A 23,267-nucleotide genomic window follows, 5' to 3' on the forward strand; every position below is an offset into this window, starting at 1 on the left:
TGCAGGCTTGGCTGAACCTTCCGACCTCTGGAGAACTTTTAGCCAAAACAAAAGTGCAAACCCCAAAACAAACACACCGGGGTCACGCTGGCCCCAGAAGCCCCCCCCCCCCGCCCCAGGAAAGGGGAGGATCCCAGCGCTCTCCGTCCACGGGCCCCGTCCAGCCGGTCCTGGCCACACAGCCAGCAGAAGGCAGAGGCAAGGTGCAGCGTCCACACGGCTACTTCATGTTAAAGTTTATTACATTTGGAAAATCTACTGTACAGGGAAAAACCCATTGGATTAAGTACAGTTTTGCCAAAAGCAAAAGACTATCGCTCTTTGGGAAACATTCCTGACCTCCAGCCCGGGGCCACGGGAGCGAATCGAAGACCCTTTGCCGAGGGGCTCGGCCTCGGGGGGTCCCGGGACCCCCTGGTCAGTCTCCAGGAGAGACGCGTCGCACAGAGATGGTTCCAAGGAGGAACCCGGCAGGGTGTGTGGGAGACTCTGGGCTCCCCACCGGCCCCACGGGGTGCGAGTCCACACACGGGGGCCGGGCCACTCGGGAGGGACAGCCCAGGGCTGCGCAGCGGGCCCCGGGATTTGGGGCTCCTGGTTTAAAAACAAAAAGACGTCCCCTTGGCCCCGACAGCGTACATTAGGGAAGCAAGGCGGGGACCCCGGGTCAACTAACTCACCTCAGAAGCCACCGGGCCCACCGGGGCCGGGAACAGAGAAGCTACAGGGAACATGTGCAAAACCAGGTGGCGACTAACCGTGGCCTCCCCGCGACACCCAGTGAGCTCCGAGCGCCCCGAACGCCCTCCCCGGCCGCCCGGCGGTCAGCGCCCCCAATCCCGCTGGCCCCCACGGGTAAGTGCTCAGGACGTGTCAGCCGGAAGCTCCTGCCCCCGCGGGGCTGTCCCACGCAGCGGCCACCCAGCTCCCCAGCAGCGGGGGTCCCCTCTCTCTCCAGAGCTGGGCCTGGGGAGGGGGGGGCTGCTCCAGTTCAGAGAAACCAAGTCAGGAAGGCGAGATGCCGGGTTCCAGGTCACCCACGAGAAACCCCCGCGCCCCAAGTCTTCCAGCAGAGAAGCCCCCGCTCCCAGCGCACCGCCCCCGCCCCCCGGGCCTCCGGGGGCAGAGGGGGGCGCGGGCCGGGGAGGCAGGGGCCGGCAGTTCTTCTCGGAGGAGGCCAGTGGGGTCCTGGAGGGCGGGCGCGGCGCCCGCTCAGGCGTAGAACTCTTCCTGCTTGGTGGGCTTCTGGTAGGCGCCGCCGTTGGCCTGTTTCGGCTCCTCCAAGGAGTAGCTCCCCTCGTCCTTCTTCTTCATCCGGTAGAGCATGAAGCCCACCAGGCACACGGCGAAGATGAGCCCCCCGAGGCCGCCGGCGATGACCCCTGGGGCAGGCGGACAGAGGCCGGCTCAGCGCGGCGGCCCCCCGGCGGGTGAGTCCCCGCCTCCCCACGCACCGCCCCGGAAGAACACTCACCACCCAAGATTTCCTTCTTGTCCAGCAGGCTCTGGGAGGCCTCCGGGGTGACCGGCTCCCCGGGCAGCTGGCTCCGGTTGCTGGGCTCCACGGGGGCCACGACCACGCTCCCCCCGGGGGCCACGACCACGCTCTCCCTGGTGGCCACGACCACGCTCTCCCCGGACGTGTCGAAGGTGAAGTCCTGTGGGAGGCGGGACAGGACCAGGTGGGCGCGCAGTTCTCGTCCTTTGCAGCCACCGCAGCCACCCCGCCACGGCCTGACCTCCTGGCCCACGCCCCTCCCCCTGCTTGCCACGTCCCGGGCCGCACCGGGCTGGCGTGTCAAGTGACAGAAAGCACGCGTTTTTATATTAAAATAACTGGGCGTCCTTTCTTGGAAGGTGTGGCACTACCTCGACGTTACAGGTCAACGAGGAGAGGCCGGTGGGGACCGAGGGACCCCGACCTCATGCTGGGGAGCGCGACGTACTCTATTACCAAGCCAGGGCGTCCCCCCCCGCCACGGGCCACCCAGTGTCCCCGGAAACGCAGAGGGTGGCAGGCGGCCCCTACCTCCTCCCCCGAGCCCTCTCCAGCCGGGAGCTGGTCCGAGGCTCCGTCCTCAGCAGCCCTCTCGGTGGCGGGACCCCCAGCCTCCAGGCCGGGGGCCGCGGTCTCGGGGTGGCCGGGCTGCGCGTCCCCGTGGGCACCGGGGGTGGTGGGCGCCTGGGACGTGGCGGCTCTGGCCGCCGAGGCCCGGTGGGTGGCTGGGTGCTGTGTGGGTTCGCTGGGCGGGCGGGTGGCCTCCTCCTGGGCAGTGAGGTCGGGCCCGGCCTCTGCGTGGGCCACGGCGACGCCCTCCTCCCTGGGCCCCTGGACAGCTGTCGGGGTGGAGGTGGGGGCGGTGATGGCGTCAGTGCCGGTGGGTTCCGGGGCCGGGGGCGTGGTCATCAGGGGTTGCACGTCCTGCCAGGTGGAGGGGGTCTGATGTGACACGGTGACGTCGTGCAAAGCACCTGCGGGGGCAGAAGCGGAGCTGCTTTGGGCGGGCGAGGCCCAGGGCCCCACGCCAGCCAAGCCGGGCGGCACGAGGGCACAGGGAGGTGCCCCCGGCCCACAGCGAGGCCGCCGCGCCTCCCTCCGTGCGCCCGAGGGGCACCGGCCCAGGCTCGGCTTGACTTTGGAGAAGACGAGAAACGCTGCTCTTTGCCACCGCGAGCGCCGGGACAGCGGGGTCCTGGAGCTGAAAGAGTGGGGCACCCGGAGGCACACGGCCTCCCCCTGGGGACATGTCCCCTGGCCCGCCCCACTGGCCCTCTTCCAGAAAGGTCCACAGCACTCACTGGACAGCCACTGCCCCTTTCTCAGCGCCCACATCCCCTCAGGAGCTGCCTCCGCTTGGGTGCTGCCTGAGCACCCCAGCGCCCCTCTCAGGGGGAAGATAAGGGAACATTTACGGACCATCTCCAGCCCTGGCTCCCCCAGGGTCCCCGGCACCTCCCAAGGCCCGGGCAACAGCCCATTTCACAGATGAGAAACCCGAGGCTCAGAGGAGTGGCTCCAGCTCCCGTGGGTTGCCCAGCGCGTGGAGAGGAGACTAGGAACGGAGTCAGCCTGCGGCGGGCGGCCCCGGGGCCTCCTGGGCCCACGGCAGCCACCTGGGGTCCCCTGCCCCGGGGCTGCGCTCTCGGTGAACATCCCGGCCCGCAGCCCAGCGCGGTCGTCTCCTCTCACCTGCGCCCGACCCCGAGAAGTTGTCAGCGTCGTCCCCTGAGCCATCCTGGTCTTCGGGGGGCCCGTGTGTGGCCACAGCTTGCTGGAAAAGGACAGGAAAGGGGAGTGAGCGGAGGCCTGCGGGGCGACCTCGGCCGCCTCTTCCCCAGCGCACCCCTGGCGCTCCCACGGGGGCCGGGGACAGGGACACGCAAGGGCGCAGGGCGCCGCCCCCAGAAGCTCCACCTGGGGGTGAGTCCAAGGCCTTCTAGAAGGGCGGAGAGAGGAAATGGCCGTCGGGGACACCGGCTGCCCCACGAGCGAATCGGGGGCCTTTGGCCAGGGGGCCTCGGTCCGGAGACCGCCGTCCCTGCCCACCGAGGGGCGTTTACGAGCCACCCAGGAAGGGTCGCTCGTGACCGCGACCCAGAGGGCAGCCTCTGCGCTGGGCACCAGGGTGGGACCCCGGGGAGGCAGAGCTGCCCTTCCCACGCCAGGCTGCGTCCTCACCCACGGCAAGGGCTGGCCCGGGCCGAGCGGCTGGAGGGGGCGCCCACCAGCCCAGGGCCCAGTGGGGCTGACCCGAGGGGTCGTGCGCGAGGCGGGGCCGTCGAGGGGTGGGGAGCCTGGGACCGTCCGTTCGCCGCCAGCCGCCCGCCTGGCCCGCGCCGGGGGCTGCAGGTGCCAGAGCGCAGTTCCGCCCTTTTCCTGCGCGGGCCGGGAGGGGGGCAGGCCGCAGGCCGCGTGGCTGAGCGGGGACCCGGGGGGGGGGGGGGGGGGGGCGGGGCCGTCCCCCACCACTGGCTCCAGCACGGCAGGTGGACAAGGAGCAGTCGGGGGGACCACCCACGGCTCATCCCACGAGGACCCCTGGGTCAGGGACCCGGACAAAGGAGTCCAGAAGCTCAAGAGCCGGATCCAGCAGCCGGGCTTCCGGGGCCCTGGCTGGCGGAGCGGCCGCGGGCTCCGCATCTGTACAACGGACGACGCCAAGGCCTTCACCCGCACCTGCCACAAAGCCAAGGAGGCTGCGCGTGCCGAGAACCCCCCAGCCTGGCTCGGGCGGGGGCCCACGACGGCCTCCGTTCTTCGGAAGAGAGCTAAGGCTCTTCTGGAGAAAGCTGGCCTGCCTGGAGGGAGGGATGGGGGAGCACAGCGTGTCAGGAGAAGAGGGGGACAAGGAGGTGGCAGGGCCATCGGGAGCCTGCCCAGGCTGGTCAGGTGAGCCGCAGCCCCTGTGGCTGGCCCCAGGGGAACCGGCCTCCTCGGCCCAGAGGGGCTGCCAGGTACCAGCCACAGGCCCACTGGGCCTCTTTTTGGGGTGGAACGGGGCGGGGGACAGAAAGCAGGCAAAACCTTTGGCTCCCAGGTGGCCCTGGGGTGGAGCTGGGCCAGGAAGAGGCTCCACGGGAGAGCTCCTGGACAGAGGGCAGCATCGGACACTGGAATCCGTGAGTCCAGAAGTTACACCGTGTTTCCTCCAACAGCACAAAACTAAAGTCGCACCCCCCAAGAGCATGCATGAGCCACCACGAGCAGCTAAAACGAGCAGTCCCCCGCACGCCACCATGCCCTCCCCACGTGGCACTGCCCCCCGAGCTTGGCCGCTGCCCCCGGCCTCTTCTGAGGGAGGAGACCCCTCTGTCCCTGCCCTGTCCTGCCTGCTCAGGGCAGTGCAGCAGGCTGGGGGGGGGGGGCCGAGCCATCCGGGCCCCCGCCCCACTGTGGCTCCTCCCCCAGCACCCCTGCCCAGCTCCCTCACCCCAAGGGGGCTCCAGGCTGACCAGCCTTCCCCCTCGGGGTACAACGGGGCAGGGAACGGGGCTCCGCCAGATCTGCATCAGCTGCTTCTCGAGGCAGGATGGGCGCCGCCGCGTCCAGGCCCCACGCCAGGGAAGGTGACTGCGGCCACGAAACCAGCTGACACCGGGGAGGCCAGCGGGAATGGGTCTAGCCCAGCCCTAAAGCCACGTGCTCCCTGAGGCCACCAGGCCCCGCCCCGTGCGGTCGGGTTCACACGACAAGCTCCAGGAAACGTTTCCTCCACGGACGCCTGTCCCACCGGGGGCAGAGGCTGGGGTGACCGCCCAGCACCCCTCCACCTTAGCCTTCCGTGACAATGTCTGACGATGAACACGTGAGCCGTGGGCCCCGCGGGGAAGAGATGAGCAAACGGCCGAGTCTGAACTTGGGTCGCCGAGAGGCCAGCAGACGATGGCCAGGCGTGGGGACATCGTCCTCCAGGGTCCTCGTTCTGAGGCCGTGGCCCTGGCCGGCCCTTCCTCGGGGCAGGGCCTGCATCAGAAGGGCCCCTTGACCTCGGCCCATCCCGGGAAAATTGTTTTTTTCACCCAAATCAAAAACCCTGTGGAAAGTACGGTCTAGACTTTTACACATTTGGTTTGCTCAAAGCAAGGGACAATCAGCTTCTCCCCACCAGCCCCTGGAAGCCACTGGTACAGACGCCCCAAGTCAGAGGCTCAGCCAGGCCGGGGGAGCGTGGGGCAGGCACACGAGCAGGGGCAGGGCGAGCCCGTCTGTCTCAGCCACGCTGGTCTCACGGCCACGCGGGCCACGCGGGAAGGGAGGCTCGGAGGTGCCAGGCCAGGGAGGAGCGAGGCTTTCTCTATGGCCGGAAAGCACTTGCCACCCACTACCACCCTTGACTTCTGTCCCTGCCATGCGAGGGAGCCAGGCAAGGATTAGCATCTCTGACCCAGGAGCTGAGCCTCAGCATGGGCGACAGGCCCCAGGCCACCCCGTAAGCATCTGTAGACTCCAGCGCCGGCCTTGCTCTCTTCATGCTTTCCTCACCCAGCACCCTCTCAGCCCTGAAGGACCATCCCGCTTGCTGCCCTTGTTGTTTGCACTTGCTGTGTCTGTTCGTTGTGTACTCATCTTCCTTTTAGGAGGCACTGGGAACCAAACTTGGGACTTCCCATGTGGGAGGGAGGTGCCTAATGCTTGAGCTCCCTGCTTTGCTGTGTCTCTTATTATGTTTTCCTCCTTTTGTCTCTTGTTGAATCATCTTGCCGTGCCTGCCTATGAATCAGCTTGCTGTCTTGCTCTTCTTCTTTAGGAGGCACCAGGAACCGAACCTGGGACCTCCCATGTGGTAGGCAGGAGCTCAATCGCCTGAGCCTCATCCACTTCCCTGAGCCCTTCTATTTTAAGGCCCACAGGAGTCAGAGGATGAGCATTTGATCAAGAACTCCTGACAGTTTCAGCAATGGGTGATGGTGGCCCAACATTGTGAACATGACTCATGCTGTGAACTGTGCGCTTGAAGTAGCTAAAATGGGAAGTGTTCTCTTGTATCTGTGCTCCCACAATAAAAATCAAACAGCAAATAAAGAATTCCTGCCCCCACCCACGGGGTACCACAGTGGCCGGCCCACGCTTCAGAGGCAACGCAGGGAAAGCGTGACTCCAGGCTGAGCGCATTTGTCACCCTCCACCGGCCACTCCCACGGAGGAATGGAGGCCGTGGGAGAAGACCGCTTCCAGCCCACTCAGCCAGCCCTGGAGGCCAGAGGGCCATCCCCCGGTGACCTCCGTGGAGCGGAGCCCCTCGACCTGACAGCCGATAGCCCAGGGGAGGCTGGTTTGTGCTGCGGTGTCTCCCGAAGGGCTTGATGGGGCCATCGGCCAGGATATCAGTGGGCATCAGAGAGCTGCAAGGGAGGATAATGGGCAAAGGGCTTCTTTTTTTAAATTATTTTTTAAATTTCTCCCCGCCCCTGTTCTGCCCATTGTCTGCTCTCTGTGTCCATTTGCTATGTGTTCTTCTGTGTCAGCTTTAATTCTCATTAGACAGCTCCGGGAACCGATCCTGGGACCTTCCGGAGTGTGAGAGAGGCGATTACTCTCTTGCGCCACCTCACCTCCATGTTCTGCTACGTCTTATTTTCTCTCCTCTGTGTCTCTTTTTGTGTCATCTTGCTGCACCAGTTCTCTGCATTAGCTAGTACTCCAGTGCAGGGCAGCTTTCCCGCGCTGGGTGGCATTCCCACGCAGGGCAGCTCTCCTGTGCGGGGCCGCATTTCCACATGGGCCAGCACTCCGCGTGAGCCAGCTCGCTGCGTGGGCCAGCTTGCCCTCACCAGGAGGCCCTGGGCATCGAACCCTGGACCTCCTATATGGCAGACGGGAGCTCAACTGCTTGAGCCACATTCATTTCCCGGCCAGGGGCTTCTAACGCCTGCCCCCACCCTCATCCCATCACCTGGCAGCCACCGGGCAGGGGACCTGGGGTTTCCAGCCCCACCCAGAATCACACACGGGCCTCCCGTGCTGCTTTGCTTGGGCGATGGACGGGAGCACAGCCTCTTGAAGGTATGGCTGAGTTCAGAGTGCCTTGTGTCTCTTCCACCAACAAATCCTGAAAGTACAACCACATGTCGGGGAGCCATGGGATTCTGAAGTTCAAGAGTCCTCAACTTTAAAAATGGGGGAGCCACCCGTCCAGGGGCTCTGGGGAGAAAAGAGGGTAAGAAATGGTCTGGGTCCTCGTCCTGGCCCAACTCCCCGCTGGCCCACAGCCAGGCACCCCACTCCAAGCAGGAGAGCCTGGGGCTGGGGCGCCATGGCTGCTGGGAGGGGGCGGGGGGCCTCGAGGGCGCCCCCCACACCGCTCGGCCCGGGTCTCTGGCAGAGCCTCTGTCGGCAGAGAGGGAAGTGAAGACCTGCTGGGACTGAACCGAGAAAGGAAGCAGCCGGCTTGGGGGGCAGCCACGGCACGCAACCAACCAGCCCCCCAGTCACAACACAGCCACAGGCCTCAAGGCCACGGAGCCTTATCGGGGGCGGCTGCGGGCGGCCTGTCCCAAGCAGCCTCAGCCGGCCTTGGAGGAGGGGCCCAGAGGGGGGGAGCCAAGGTCGGGGGCCCCCTCCCCATGCCAAAGCCCGGCACAACACACGAACACACTTCTTCCCACGCATCCCACCAAGACCCGGCGCCACGAGGGCAAGTGGCCGGGGCCCTTGATGGCCCTGCTTGTTTTTTCTGTCTTCCTGGCATCCCGCTCTCGGTCAGCTCTCCGGCCTCCCAGCCCCCATTTACGGATGACTCCTGGGACCCAGGCCTCTGGGCTAAGCCCCCGGCCACGGGGGACCCCCACACCGTGACCTGAGCCCCAGCCAGGGCTCCCGTGCCTGGAGGTCCACAAGTCACCTGGACACGGTCACCAAGACGTCTCCCGGCCCCACCCGCCGAGCTGACCCTGTGGGTCCAAGCGAAGGCGCGAGTGACAAGCTCGCCAGGCCACGCCGGGGGCCGCGGGCCATGCGCAGAGAACCCGGAGTCTAGGGCGGCTCGGGACCCCGCGCCAGCGCCCGCCGGGGGCCAGGACTCCAAGGTGAGGCCGGGGCAGCCGCAAGCCACGTATCAGCCGACCCGGGAGGGCACAGTGCGACCGCTCTTCACTCCCCGTGGAGGAGGAAGACACCCCCCGATTTCCAGCAGCGCAACAGGCAGGCCCCCCACGCAAAGCCTCCTTCCTGCGTGGGGCTGGACGGGGGCGGCCCTCAGTTTCCCAGGAAAGCGTCTTCCCAGCTGGACCCCTTCCTATGGGGCGGCCCGAGGCAGCGCCCCCTGGCCGAGCCCCCGGAAGGAGCGAACAGGAGAGCGAGGCCGGAGCAGGCTCCTCCCTGCGAGAGGACGCAGTCTGCAGACCCCCAGGCGAGTGGGGGAGCCCCACGACACGCCTGGGCTGGCGACTGCTCTCCCCTCCCCCTGAGCTCTGGCCAAAGTGGCCCGAGCGCAGACCCGAGAAGTCAGGCGGAAACCACGGCAACCGGGGGCAGGGGTCTCAGGGAAGGACAGATCCGGGGTTCTCTGGGGTGGAAAGCACCCCCCACTGCTCAGAGGGCTGAGTCCCAGGGTCAGGGCCCAGCCCCCGCCCGCCCCCCGTGTGGCCGGGCAGCTCTGCCTCCACCCGGGCCAAGCAAGGGGCTCGGCTGAAGGGTCCCTAAGACCCCTCCTGGCTCATGCGGGCTACGCTGGGGTCCTGTTTCCTTACCAGGGAGGCCAGGTTGGGGAGTCCCCGTCGGGGGTGGCGGGAGGCGCAGGGCTGAGCCCAGGCCCCAGGTAGACCTGGGCACCACGGAGGTGCCCGGACAACTCACTTCCTCTCCTAAGGCCCGCGCCCCAACAGGGCACCGGGGAGGCCACAGCCCGCCAGGGTGCCAGGTTTCGTCACGGAGGGCCCCGGCGCCCGCCTGCTTCCGCCGGGGGCCCACCCCCGCCCCCCGGATGCCACAAGGCGGCACCGGTGTTTCGGGCCCCACTGGCACAGCGGCTCCCGGGCTCGGCCGGGGCGAGTCAAGCCGGGACCTGCAGGTACGGCGGGCAGGAGGGGCCGGGCAGGCCGAGGGGAGCCTTGCTTCAGCCTCCGCCCCCACCTCCACTGGGACGGGCAGCCTTTCGGGGACCCCCGGGCACACACCTGGCCTCAGTGGTGCCCACCCCTGCCCCTGGAGCTCGGCTTCCGAGCCCCTCTACAGGGAGCTTTCCCCACATCCACTCGGGTTTTACAGATGGGCAAGCCAAGGTGACGGCAGAGCTGCGCCTCCCAGCCCAGGCCCTTTCCACGGCCCCGCGCGCCAGCTCGGGGTCCCTGGCTGGCCGGGGCGTGCAGGGGGCCCCTGTGGGACGGCTGGGGCCACTGGTAGAGGGAGGGGAGATCCCGGCACCCCGCTGCAGGCCTGGTGCCCGAGCCAGGTCAGTGTTACCACCAGCACCCCCCGCCCACGCCTCGGGGAGCTGGCGCCCGCTGCGGCAGTGCCCGCGTGCCAGGGCGAGCCTCGGCACAGGCTCGGGGAGGGCTGGGCGTGGAGCCGGCTCGGCTGGGAGACCAGTTCCGCTGCCTCCGCACCTGCCAGGACAGGGCCGGGCGAGGCGGGCAAGCTCTCACTTGGGCACCGAACCGCGAGCCTCTGCACCGCCGCCCCTGCGAGCCAGGAAGGGGAGTCTGTGTGGCCGGGCGACAGCGACAGGACCATGCGCCAGCAGCACCTGCCTCTACCCTGCCTCGGCTCCAACGCTGGAAAGGGCCCTGCCCTCTGTGGCCCAGAGGTGCCAGGGGCCCCGAGTTCCAGCAGCCCGTGGCTTCCACTCTCCTCTTGCTTGGCGGCTGGAGGGGCGCTGTGCCGCACCCCAGTGCTCCCAGGGGAGCGGCCACCCGGGACCAGGCCGGGGTGCACCCAGCTCGTTCCCGCTCGGCTTCGAGGAGGGCGACGGCCCGAGTCAAGCCAGCTCAGACGGCCAGGCCACCTGCCACCCCTGCTCGCAGCCCCCAGCGCCGGCCCTCCCCCGGCCCTGGCCGTCCGAGCCCTCAGCGCAGGACGTCCCGATGGGCAGATACCGGGCAGCCCAGCCCTGTTGGCTCCCACGAGGGCTTCTAGAACTGCTCTCCAGCTGCTTCGTTCCCGCCTCCACCGGGCTTGGGTCTGACACTCTGAGAGTGGACTTCTACGTGCACCTGCCTCCTGCTCTGGCTAAAGCGTCCTCAAGGTTCACGGAGCGGGAACTGCAGCTGTGATGCCCGCAGCCGGCCAGGTGTCCAGGTTTAAGAGGCAAGGAGGGAATGTGTCACTTTATCACCAAAAGCTCTCCTATTGATGTCCTGCCAGTTAGTGGACAGTATGCCCTTTAAAATAAAAACGCTTCTGAGGAGACAAAGCGTTGACAGTCCTTCACACTAGAGTATAAATCAGCTATGTATGGGGATCAGGGGCTGAAATGGGCGCTGGGTAAGGAGCTATGGATGATGGGAAAGGATTACAAAAGGGAGACTGGAACATGCCAAGAGCGATCTTTTTACCCTGTCAGAATATGGGCACCAGCCAACCCCACGCCCAGGTGAGAAAGACCCAATTTCCTTTGTCCTCCTTTGAGTCAGAGGCGCACACGGCTTCTCTCACGCCCAGACCAGCGGGCTAGCCTGGAAACCTGCCTCCGAGACAAAGCACAATTCAGACACAGGCTGCACGGAGGCCCCTGAAAGTGCACACACAGGAAGGGCGGCGAGTCCCTGAGGAGGTCCCGGGGGCCCCTGGCAGGGTGGCGCTGGCACTGTCAGGCTTGGGTGGCATCGGACGGGCGTTTCCCAGACGGCTGGGCCTGAAGAGGCCGGGCTTGCTCCAGGGCCGCCGGTGGGGCCCCGCCCAAAGGGGACAAAGCGGCCGAGCACGTAGCAGGCCCGAACGGCCCCGGGGTCCTTCGGCGCCGCTGGAGACCCGCAGGCTCCGAGGCCCAGCAGCACTGCGGGCAGGGGGTGCTGAGGCAGCCACAAGGGGGGCAGAGAACGGGGCTAGAGCTAGAGGGAGCCAGGAAAGGGACGCAGCCACCGCACCTTCCCAACGTCAGGGACAGTGGGAGGGCTGGGGCACGTCTAATGCCTGGGGGGGCGGTGGAGGGCAGGGTGGGGGAGAGTCTAATGCCTGGGGGGGCGGTGGAGGGCAGGGTGGGGGCAAGTCTAAGGCCTGGGGGGGGCGGGGGAGGGCAGGGTAGGGGCGAGTCTAAGGCCTGGGGGGTCTCATCAAGCGAAACTGGCCTTGGGGGAGAAATAGTAATCACAGCTAACATTTCCTGAACACTATGCCCCAGACACTTCGCCGGAATGTATAAATTTTCACAACATCCTTAGATTCTAGTACCAAGTCCACCTTCCAGATGAGGAAACTGAGGCAAAGGGGATCGACCACCTGCCCAAGGACACACACCCACTGGAAGGGGTCTGAGGCCAGGCAGGCTCCCCTAGGCAAGCTCTTAGCACCCAGGGAAGGGCGGAAGAAAAGCCATCACGGCGATCAGCACCCCCAGGGCACCCCTCAGCCGCTGCCCGTCACACCCTGGGCCCCACTTGGTGGCCTGAGCCACCCCCGGCGAGCCGGGTCGGGCGGAGCTCCACTTTCTAGGGGCACAGCCGTGTTCACTGACCCTGGTGGGTCGGGACGCCGGGGTGAGGCCAGCAGCCCGGCACACAGAACGACCGCACAGGGGCCGGGTCACTCCACACCCCTCCCCACCACGGCCACCAGGCGCCCCCGAGGGACCCCCCACCGGCATGCAGCCCCAAAACTCCCCCAGACTTGCTCCTCCAGGCGAGGAAGGGCCTGCCCACCGCATCCCGTCCGTACTGCACACGCCCTTTCAGAGTCCTGAGTCCTCGGAGGCAGGTACGGAAGACGCCACGTTACAGATGAGGAAACTGAGGCTGAGCGGTGGGCGAAGACCCTGCCTGGGGTCACCCAGGAGGATGTGACAAAGCCTGGACAGCCGGGTCTCCGTTCTGCTCCAGGCTGTGCTGGGACAAGCTGGCCAGTCCTGGCCCCACGTGACCCCTGCCCACCCCCTCCCCTACCACCCCGAGGCCTCGGGACCCTCCGAAGGCTGCAGACCCCAGGCCTTGAGGCTGCGCTGCTGCTGTGAGTGGGGAGAGAGGAGGCCCAGCCCCCAGGTGGGGGTCCCGGAGAGTGATCCTGCACACAGGAGGTGGAGGGGCTGGGCGGGCAGTGAGGTGGGGGCCAGGGTGGGGAGGGCGGGGCGGGGACCAGGGGTGAGCGAGGCAGGGGGTGAGGGGGCGAGGCGGGGGCTGGGCAGGGGGCAAGGCGGGGGCAGGGTGGGGGTTATCTGCCCTCCCCACCGATCCCAGGGCCCGGCACCCCTCAGCGCTGCGCGGGCTGGCCCCTTCCCCTGCGCTTTCCGACACCCAGGCCTGGCCCCCAGGGAGCCGGCCACTTCCGCCCGTCCACTGGCCCCGGCCCCCTTCAGGGGCCTGCGGGGAGCAGAGGGGAGGCCGGGGGTGGAGTGTGAGGACCCCCCGCCAAGTGGCGCCCGCCCGCCTGGCCTGCCCAGCCCTTGTCGTCCTCCCAGGGCCTCCTTGCGCCCCCATCCCAGCAGGGCTGCGGTCAGCGCCGACAGCGGCGCCGCACCCGCTTCCTCCGAGGGCAGCACTAGTGACATCAGCCTCGATGACAGAGTCCAGGTTCCCAAAGCGCCCACCGCCGGGGGCCCGGCGAGCCCAGACCTGACCGCCAGGCCCGCCCGGGCACTCCCTGGTGACAACACCTCAGGGCCCCGATGGTTCCGAAGTAGCAGGACGCCTGGAGGCTCTGGGAGCGCGTCCCCTGTGTCCCCCCGGGGGGCAGGTGCAGAAGGGTCGACCGGGGGGGCCAGGGCCTCGAGGGCTCCCTGAGCCCCCCGGGACCCCGCCGTGCTAGGTGCTGGGGGACGGGGGCGCCTCGGCCCGCCCTCCCACCTGCCACCCCAGCAAGAGACCATAGCCTCGGGGCCAGGGGATCCCCAGCTGTCCAAGCCCCCGAAGCTGCCACCTCAGCCCGCGAGGGGACGGAGCCACCCACAGGAGCACGTGGCCACCGGACGTGCCAGGTGGCCACGAGTGGGGACACTGATTCGCACTTGGTGTGAGTTTCCAGGCTGCTAGAACAACTCGCACATGATGGGTCGGCCTCACAACAGCAATTCGCGGGCTCACGGCTGCAGAGCCCGGAAGGTCAGCCGCTCCGCTCCGTGGGCTTCTGTGGCTTTTTCGTCACGTGACAATGCGCACGGCGGCGGCGGCTCCTTTCTCTCCCGAGTTCCACTGACTTCCAGCCTCCTCGTGGCCTCTGTCTGCGGACTTCACTATGAGGACTCCAATAACAGGATTTTTTTTTAAAGATCTATTTTATTTCTCCCCACCCCCTCATTATTTGCACTTGATGTGTATGTTCACCTTCCTTGTTTCCTTAGAAGGGAGGCGCTTGATCGCTGGGGCCACCTCCACTCCCCGCTTTGCTGTGTCTCTCATTATGTCTCCCTCGTATCTCTGGTTGCATCACCTTGTTGCGTCGGCTCGCCGTGCCTGCCTGTCACACCAGCTGGCTGTCTTCCACGTGGTACCGAACCACGGACCTCCCACGTGGTAGGCGGGAGCTCAAGCACTTGAGCCACATCCACTTCCCCAGGAACACGATGAAGCCCCATCCGGCCTGGGACGCACCTTCACCGAGGCAAGCTCACCAGAAGGTCCCACTTACGGGGGTGCACCCCCACGGGAACGGTTTAAGATGAAGAACACGTTTTACGGGGTGCACGAGGCCACACCGCCACAACACCCCTGGGAGGCCTGAGGAGGGCGGGTTCTCAGAAAACCTTTGGAGATGAGGGGCGCCCACCGCCCACAGCCTGCCACGGCCTCCCGCTGGGCGCTGCCCCGACACACCCCGAGCTTTGACGTGACACTCTGGTGTCCAGAAGGGGCCTGACCTGCAGCCTGAGCTCTTCATTTCACGCTGCTGGACTGCGGGGCTCGGGGACAAAACCCCTTCTCAGGCTAGGGAGCCCCGGAAGTGGCTGCACCGGGGCCCCTGCACCTCTGGCCTCTCTGGCTCCGGCACCTGCCACCCTCTCCCGCCTGGACCCCCCGGCAGGGCTAAGCACACCGCAGAGCCCCAGACCTGAGACCCCATCAGGCAGTTAGGGCTCCTCCTCGCCCGGTGCCCCAGGCAGGCCTCTTGCTCCCCTGCCCGCCCCCCCTCCCCGCCCCGGCAGGTGGGCACAGGGCGCACTGCAACGAGAGGTCACGCACGCCCCAAAGCACGGCCAAGAGTCGCTGAGCGCTGCCTGTCCCCAGCCCCCCACTTCACAGACGGGCTCACTGGGGCCAAGGGCGGCCCCCTCGGAAGTAAAGAGGGCAGGCCAGGGCTGGAAGCCGAGTCCGTGCCCCGTGGCACCCGGTGGGCGGGTCCATGAGCCTGCACCTGACTCAGCTGTGAGCGGCGCAATCAGCACATGCACCTGTCCCTCTGCCACAACCTGCCCCCCCCCGGAGGAGCGGGCCTCGGGGCAGGTGGCAGGGGTGCTTGTTGTGCCTGGTCTGCCCTGGCCCAGGGGCCTCCACCCACCTCTGGTTCCCGCAAGGAGCCCACGCCCACCTCCTCCAGGCAGCCTGCCTGCCCTCCACCTCGGCGGGTGCAGGTGCTCGGGCTGCACGTTCTGCCTCCTGCGCCCCCAGAGGGGTCAAAGACCCCGGGCCCTTTGCACGTCCCCAAGGGCCCACAGCCACGCAAGTGCCGAAGGAAGGCCCCTCGAGCCCGGTGGGGCGCTGAAACCCTGGGGGCCAACCCGGGACCAGGAGGGGCAGGTGGCCTGGCCGCCCGCCTCTGCAGGAGCAGCTCTGCAGACATTCAGGGCCAAGGACACTGCAGCGCCAGGATGGCCGTTAGCAAGGGGAAAGCCCAGCAACGGGGAGGCAGGCAGGGAGCTTCCTGGTCTCCCAGCAGGGCGTGGCCGCCAGGTGGTGACCGGCTCTCCCCAGAACGAGGACGGTGGACTCGGAAGGACAGGAGTCCAGAGGGGAAGCCCAAGGCCCAGACACGGGGCAGGTGCGCCGCAGGCCCGCGCCGTTGCGCGTTGACTCTTCAGGCTCTCCCATGAGTCGCTGGGAAGGGGAGCCTTCCCCAGGGCTGAGGGCGAGAGGGGGGCCCCCTGAAGTCACACACTGGGGAGAGGGCCCCTCGAGGCCCTCTGGCCAGAGGCAGGAGGGGACGCGCCGGGGAGCCCCCACGTTCATAAAGCAACAGCAGGTACCAGAGTGTCCGCAGGTCCAGCTCCCAGCCCCTCTCACCCTGAGCCCCTTGTCCTCACTGGAGCCCACGGTCCCAAGCCCAAGATTTCACACCACCCGTGCTCACGTGCCCTGGGAGCTTACCACCACGCACGTCAGGGCCCGGGCAGAGCCCCCAGCTGCCCAGACCACGCGGCGTGAGAGGCAGCGCAGCCACTGGCCGGAGCACACTCAGACCACCCCCCAGCCAGGCCTCCTCGGGGCTGCCACTGCTCCGGCCCCTTCCAGCACCGGGCTTTCTCCCAGCCCGCACGGAAGCTTCCCGAGGGCAGGCAGGAGCTGGGACGTCCACAAGGGCGCCCTGCAGGGGAAGTGGTAGAAAGGGCTTCCAGGAGCCGAGCCGCCCCAAGCCCACCTGCCGAAGCACGGGTCTGCTCTCCCTCGCCCCTGCCATGGCGCTCACACCAAGGGAGGCTCCAGGAGGCACAGTGCCACCCAGGGCCCAGTCCCTGCCGGAGCGGCTGCGAGGGAGGGTCCAGGGCACGGGGTCCTAGTGCCCAAGGGCCCTCTCTCCACAGACTTCCTTAATCCCACTCCTCCTCTCTAGACAGATTTACGCTGGCCCTCGAGGGGACAATCAACGGAAGACTCCAAAATAGGGTGTTAAGAGAGGGTCCACAGATTGGAGGAACAGAGGATGGACTAGAGGGGACTTACTGCTATTCTACTGTGGAGCTGTTGTGATTAGTAATGGAAGAAAATGTAGCATTGACGTGGAGAAAGTGGCCACGGCAGCTGCTGAGGGCAGGGAGAGGGAAGAAGAGATGGGATGTAGGGCATTTTCAGGACTTGGAGTTGTCCTGGGTGGTGCTGCAGGGACAGATGCTGGACATTGTGTGTCCTGCCGTGGCCCACTGGATGGACTGGGGGAGAGTGTAGACTACAAAGTAGACCGCTAGTGCTCCAAAATGTATTCACCAGGTGCAGTGAATGTGCCACGATGATGGAAGCGGTTGTGGATGTGGGAGGAGTGGGGTGAGGGGGGCAGGGGTATATGGGGACCTCATATTTTTTGAACGTAACATTTGAAAAAAGAGAAAAAAAAAAGGGAGAGAGAGAGAAGGCAGTCAGGAAAGAGCTGGCTCTGCAAACGGGCACCCTCTGGCTGGACCTCCAGGGTTCTGGGGCTCCAATGACCCCAGGGGCGGTTCTGCACGTGGGGCTCCTCCAGCGGGACCGGGCACCGCAGGCGACCAGGACGGGGAGCTCGGCGCCGCGTTCGGGCACCGCACCTGTGCCATGGTGCCCACCACCCAGGCTGAAGAAAGAGCAGAATTCTCCCCAGGGCCCAAGACGAAAGACGGGCACGCTGGGGGCCGCCCACATGCCCCCGCCCAGGCCACTTCGCACAGGCCCGGGACGTGTGGGTCTTGCAGGCGCACCAGCCCCCGTCCCCCTGTTGCCCACTCGGCCCCCTGAGACCCACGGCCGTTTCCTGACCGAGGCTCCAGGTGAGGGGCTCTCACCTATCCCCAGCCATCGGCTGAGGCCAGCACAGTCAGGGTGTGCCTGAAGGCAGTGCCCGGCCAGCTCGGCCTCTGCCCCCCACCCACCCCACGCCCACCCGCCTCTCCCCAGGGTGCACCGGCCTTGCAGGCTCAGCCGGGCCTCGGGGGACACCTGGCAGCCATCGATTCATCCACAACCTGCTCCCCCCCGTCCCACCCCCGGAGGGGCTGGTGCAACAGGCCTCGGCATCCACACCCCCAGAATGGGGGATACAGCGATCTGCATCGCCAAGGTTTGGGGTGCAGGCCATGAAGTAATGCAGGGAAAGCACCGACCACTCAACAACAGGCCGCCCTGCCTCGGTCCACAGCTGGCTTTCCTCTAGCGCTTTCCCACAGCCGTTGTGAAATGCCTCGGGACGACAGAACGAGGACAGGGAGAACAGGTATCCCGACGTCGGCGTCACAGAGGATGACATCGAGATTCGGGTGGCGAGTGACTCAGCTGAGATGACGCAGTGGCTCGGCCCGGGCCTCTACGGAAGTCACCGCTGCTTCCGGCCCGTCAGATGGCGTGGGAGCCGACAACACAGGAGAAGGAGCGGAGCCCAAAGAGGGCAAATTGGTGGCAAAGAGAAGGCCCTGCCTGTTGGGATTGAAAGCCCGTCGGGGTTTAGAGAGTCCAGGCTCACTGCTAGCGGGGCGCAGGCTCCGGCAAGTCACCTGCAACACAAACCTAGTGAAGTGTGACCGTGGGCGCAGCCGGGGGGGCCCCGACGGGTTCCCCTTGCCAGCCGCCAGGCCCCGCCGAGGCCTGGGGGGGGCAGCATCACAGCTGGCCACACCCAAGACCCCCCACACACCCGACACCCCGGGAAATTTCCTCGCAGGAGCCTCCACCTCTGGTTTTAGAAACGAGTCTAGTAAATCCGACTGGTTCCTTAGGCCCTGCTGGAGAAGAGAAAAGCAGCAGGCCAGGGCTGGGCAGGGCGGCCACCTGCCATGCCCAGGGACACAGTCGTCCCTCGGGCTGTCACCAGGCAGGGATGGAAGACGGCAACGAGCAGACCAGAACGCAAAATGCGGTAACGTGGGGGGAGGGGGCGCCCAGCAGCGGGGCAGGGCCTTCACCCCAGAGCAAGAGCAAGCGGGGCATCCGGCGGAAATCAAAGTGTGCCCCGTGTTCTCCTATGGGTGAAGGAAGGGCACGAGGGCTGCAGGAAGAGCCTGCCAAAGGGAACACACGTCTCAGGTAACCGGCTCCTTAGCTCGCCGGCAACACCCGGATACCAAGGACAACGCACTTCCAGAGGAGCCCAAACTGCAGCTGGAAAGCATCGAGAACACACCGCCTGCCTCGGGCTCCTCAGTCATCCTTCCAGGGGCCCCCTCGCCCTTCCCACTCTCCGGCCAGTCTGCGTTAATGGGCACCGAGAGCCGCAGGTAGAGACGGAAAGCGGCCCCGCCTCCCATCAGCCCAAGCCAGGAGTGACATCAACCCCAGGAGGCCTCGAGCCAGGCCAGGCCGCCGGCGCCCCCCACCCGCGCTGCCAGGCCGCCGGGAAATGTCTCTACTGGCCCCTGTAATTAAGGCAAAGAGGGGTTTTATTTTATGCCTTTCAAGAAAGAGAGAGGGAGAGAAAAAAAGAAAGGAGAAAACAGCCTGTAACTGTCCAAGAACAAGCAAAGTTTTCTTACGTGGTCAAAACGAGAGGCCACAGGAAAACGCCCCCCGCCCACACCCAGAAGCCCTTTTAGGCAACCCCGCGTGGCCCCTGGGGTGTGGGAGCAGCCGCCAGTCCCAGCAGCCTTCCCGCCCGGCCCGTTCAGAGACAGTGCCCAGAGCCACGCCTTCCCCACGGGCCCCAGGGCTTCTCTGACCCACTTCCCACTGGGGCCCACGCGGGCCCTCCGGGGCAGTCAGGTATCTGCCAGCGCCTCCTCTCCCACATCCGGCCAACTTTCTGGGGAAGCACTTTAGGCCCCCACTGTCCTCTTTTCAAGTAAACTTTATTTCAACTTCAAAAACTGCAGTAACAGACACAAGGCAGCTGGGCATGCTGGAAGCACTGCTCTAAAAAAAAAAATGTCCAGGTACATTCACCTCATTTTATCCTAAAAACAAACTCAGTGCTTCCCCAGTGTTCAGAAAGATACGTGAATGAGCACCAACTGGTTAAATGACACGGCCAAGGACTCCTTGTTAATGAAAAAAGTGGGGGGAAAGCTTATTGCCCCCGTTTTTAACCAAACATGGACACCCGGTGTTAAGAGGGACTGGGCAGGGCTGGGTAAGAGAAAGCAGCACAAACTTTCGGAAGGAGGAAGGGAAGCCTAAGCTCCCAGCCAGGGTCTGACTCAACAGCCTAGCCCCCAGACGCCTACCTGCCCACCTCCCTGGTAGGCCTGGGAACCGCCAGTGTCTCCAGGTGAGAAAGTCGGCCCAGCCCACACCTGCCCCTACCTGGCTCCCAGGAAACCCGTTCGGAGAAGCCCAAATCCGGCTGGTTCCTCGGGGGATGGGCAGCCCTCACCGGAGGCGGCTCAACACAGGTGGAGGGGGTCCCTCCGCAGCCCCCTACTGAGGCTTCAGCTCGGGCCTGGGGAGAGGGGACCCCGGGGTGAGGCCGCAGCTCCTGCGTCGAGGCACAGCAGCCCTGACGGGACAAGGGGAAGGGGCACCACTTTCTGGGGCCTGAGAGCCAGGGGGGCACTGGAGAATTTCCTCCCAGAGCTTCCCCAGAAACCCCCTCCCCCAACATCTGCAACGTAAGAGGCCTGGGGGACCCTGGATTTCAAGAGGCCCCCCGGAAGCAGGGAGGCACTTTTCAGATCAGCCCCCAAAACCAGAGCTCCCCCTCCAGGGGAGTCCAGCCGCAGCTCGGCCGGGCCCCTCGAGCGCAGGCCTTCCGGACGGCCAGGGGTGCTGGGAGCCGGCGCCAGGGTGCCCGGCCCGGGCCCGCGCCACTCCCGGCCCACGTGCCTCCCTCGGCCCGAGCGAGGGAAGTCGCGCCGTCCAGATGTGCTGGCGGGAGCCCGCCGCTTCCGGAAGGGGCCGGGCCCCTCGGCCCGCACCGCCCCCCTCCATCCCCGGGGAGGCCGCCCCGGGCCGCGGGGAGGACCCGGGGGCGCCGGGCGGCCCGCGCTGACACCTGGCGGCCGCCCAGGTCCCCGCCCGCCGCAGGGCCGGGGCCGCTTCCCAGGACGGGGCTGCGAGGGCCGAGAACAAAGCGGCCCGTGGGGGAAGGCGGGCCGGGCGGGCGAGGGGCTTGCGGGAGCCTCGGGCTCCGGCCCCTCTTCGGCGGGCCCCGGCCCCTGGCCCCAGGTGAATGCCGTTGTCCCTCCCGGAGGCCCCGGCCGCGGGCCCGGCTGTCCCTCTCCTCTGCTCCTCCAGGGCGGGCCGAGGGACCCGCTTTCCCTCCGCGCGGCGGCGGCACAAAGCCGGGGGAGGGGACCTCCGCTCGCGCGGGGAAGCGCCCTGCGGGGGCCACGCGCGTGGCAGCCGGGCCCGGGGAGGCGCCCCAGCGGGCAGAGCGCGGCTCCCGCAGCCCCGAAGTTGGGTTCCTCCGGGTCGCGACAGTTCTGAAGCCAACTTCCAGGGTCCCCCCCGCGGTGGGCCGCCACCGGGAAGCCCCAGGGCTCCCCCCGCAGCCCTCCCCTGGGTGGCGTGGCCAGCGCGCAGCCAGCCCGCGGATGGGCTTGGAATGCGTCGCGGAGGGAAGCGGGGGCCGCCGCCGAGCCTGGGGGGCCGCTGGCCAGCAGGGCGCGCGGTGCGCCCTGGACCCCCGCCGGCGCCCCCCGACGGGCGGAGGGACGCGGGGAGGGGCCCCCGGGTCTCGGCGCTCACGGTTCCCCCGGGCCTCAGAGAGGGCCCCGCTGTGCCCCGCAACACGTGTCGCCCGCCTCCCCGCCGCTCCCGGGGCCGCACTCACCGCGAGGGCCGGCGGCGGGCGCAGCGCCAGGGCGCAGAGCCACAGCCAGAGCGCCGCGCGCCTCATGCTGCCCGGGCCGGCGGCGGGCGCGGGGCTGCGCGGGTCGGGGCTGCGCGCTCGGGGCTCCTCGGCTCCTGGCCGGCCCGGGACGAGGGCCGCGGGGTGGGCCGCCGGGCTCCTGCTCGCTCCGGGGTGTCCTCTCCACTCGGCGCCGCCGCTGCCCGCACCTCTCCCGGCCAGCTCCGCCTTATAATAAACGCACCCGCCCGGGCAAGACCTGGCCCCGCACCCGCCCCCGGCCAGGTCTCCGGGGCCCGCCCCGGCCCCGCCCCCGGCCCGGCCCGCCCCCTTCCCGCCCAGCGCGGGGCCGGGCCGCGCCTGCCCGGGGAGCCGGGGTGTCTCGCCGCCGCCCCCCTAGGTGCTGGGCCCGGGGCGCCCCCGCTTCCGCCGGCCGGGCGCGGGGCACCCAAGCGGAGCCGCGCGAGGCCGGGGGTGGGGGGCGGCGGCCGGTCCTCGGGCCACGCGCGGGCCTGCAGCGCCCTCTGGGCGTGGACGCGGGGGCGCCAGGTGCGAAGGCCGCCCCGAGCCGGCGGGGTGGGGAGGCTGCGGGGCGCTGCGGGGCCGAGGCCAGCGCCTGCGGGCCCAGCCCTGCGCCCTCCCACCCAGCCGCCCGCCTGCGCGCCTCCTCCCGGGAGCTCCGAGTGGCGGCCGCTCGGGGCGCCCGTAACGCGCGGGGCGCGCTCGGGAGGGGCCTGGAGGAAAGTTCTCGGCGTCTTTCCGTGGAGGACAGTGCCCTCTCGCTTCAGCCTCTGAGCTGAAGGGAAAATAAGTATCTGCTTTGTTCCCAGGCGAGCTTCTGGGCCAGGCGAGTCCCCAAAGCCACAGTGGCCCCTTGCGCCTTGGTTGGTGAGCCCCCCGAGGCGTGGAGCTCGGGGGCTCCAGGAAGCCCGCGAAGACCCCCGGGTGCAGGGCAAACGGCGGGAGGGAAAAGGGAAAGAACCGGGCAGCCCGGCCCGCACGCTGGGGCCCGGGAGGTGGTGCCAAGTGGCCTTCGCACCTGGGCCGCCCCGGTGGCCCCTGCCCCCGGGCAGAGGGCGAGGGCCGCCGCGGGCCGCCGGAGCTGCGCACTGCGGAGGCCTGGCCGCTCCTGGCCCCTTCGGGAAGTCTCCAGCGCGCCTCTGTGGAAGGGTCCAGCGCCCCGACAGCACGGTGGGCAGTGGCCTGTGGGTGTTCTTCCACCCACGCTCCTGCGCTCCCAGCCCACCTTTGGGTCAGGGCGCTACAAGGTGGTGGGCGCCCCGCCAAACCAGCGGACCTGCTTTCGCTCCTGATACCTGTTTGCGTCGCAGCTTTCCTAGGCCGTGGGGGTGACAGCCTGTCCTCAGGGGTCTTGCGCCTGAGGAGGGGTCCCTGAGTGCCTTGGTTTCGGGGATCCCAGCAGAGCCTAGCACCACGGAAGTGGAGGGCTGGCCCTCTGGGAGCGCTCGGCCACCCTGGTGGATTGGGGAAAAAAAGGCATTGATGAGAAAGTGGGCACGGCAGCTGCTGAGGGTAGGGAGAGGGAAGAAGAGATATGACATGGGGGCATGTCCGCGTCTCCTTCCCGCCCAGTATTGGCAGCCGGCGCTGCCCCTCCTTCTCTCCTTCTCCGTCTTCCGCCTAGCCGTTATCTAGACAGCCCACACTCTCCCCTTCCCCTCCCTTGCTCCTAACCCTTTAGCCGCCTACTGTCCAGTAACCGCCTACTGTCCAGTAACCGCCTACTGTCCAGTAACCGTCTACGCAAGCAACAGCACCCGCCGGCACCAATCAAGTCCCTTTATGTATCCCTAGACCCTATAAAACCATGTCCCCTTCTACAATAAATCAGACTTGTGCCTAGACCTCGTCTCCGTGGTGTTTTTGCTTGCACCGCGCGTCCCCCGTGCCTGAGCGGAGAGAGCGAGGGCCCAACGGCTTCGTGCCGACTCCCCTCCTCTCCTTTAACCGTGGGGCAGCCCCCGTCCGGAGAGCTCACCTGGCCATCCGCGTCGACCCTCCCGGAGGCCCGCAGCTGCCCACAGGGGCATTTCCAGGACTTGGAGTT

General features: G+C 67.4%; 1 protein-coding gene across 2 annotated transcripts; it reads right to left on the bottom strand.

The window, feature by feature from the left end:
* Positions 1–221: 221 nt before the first annotated feature.
* On the bottom strand, positions 222–22,776 carry SDC1 (syndecan 1). 2 transcript variants are annotated; one of them, XM_071211887.1, is made up of 5 exons: positions 22,516–22,776; positions 3,191–3,272; positions 2,030–2,472; positions 1,475–1,658; positions 222–1,382 (listed from the first exon to the last, which is right to left on the bottom strand). In XM_071211887.1, the coding sequence occupies exons 1-5, from the start codon at positions 22,759–22,761 to the stop codon at positions 1,213–1,215; spliced, it is 1,125 nt and encodes a 374-aa protein (XP_071067988.1). In that variant the 5' UTR covers positions 22,762–22,776; the 3' UTR covers positions 222–1,212. The 2 variants fall into 2 exon arrangements, with proteins under 2 accessions (XP_071067988.1, XP_058143643.1); XM_058287660.1 differs by lacking the exon at positions 22,516–22,776 and adding an exon at positions 21,182–21,588.
* Positions 22,777–23,267: the final 491 nt, after the last annotated feature.

Source organism: Dasypus novemcinctus, chromosome 25 (assembly GCF_030445035.2).
Source record: "Dasypus novemcinctus isolate mDasNov1 chromosome 25, mDasNov1.1.hap2, whole genome shotgun sequence".
In the NCBI taxonomy this organism is placed as follows: Eukaryota; Metazoa; Chordata; class Mammalia; order Cingulata; family Dasypodidae; genus Dasypus; species Dasypus novemcinctus.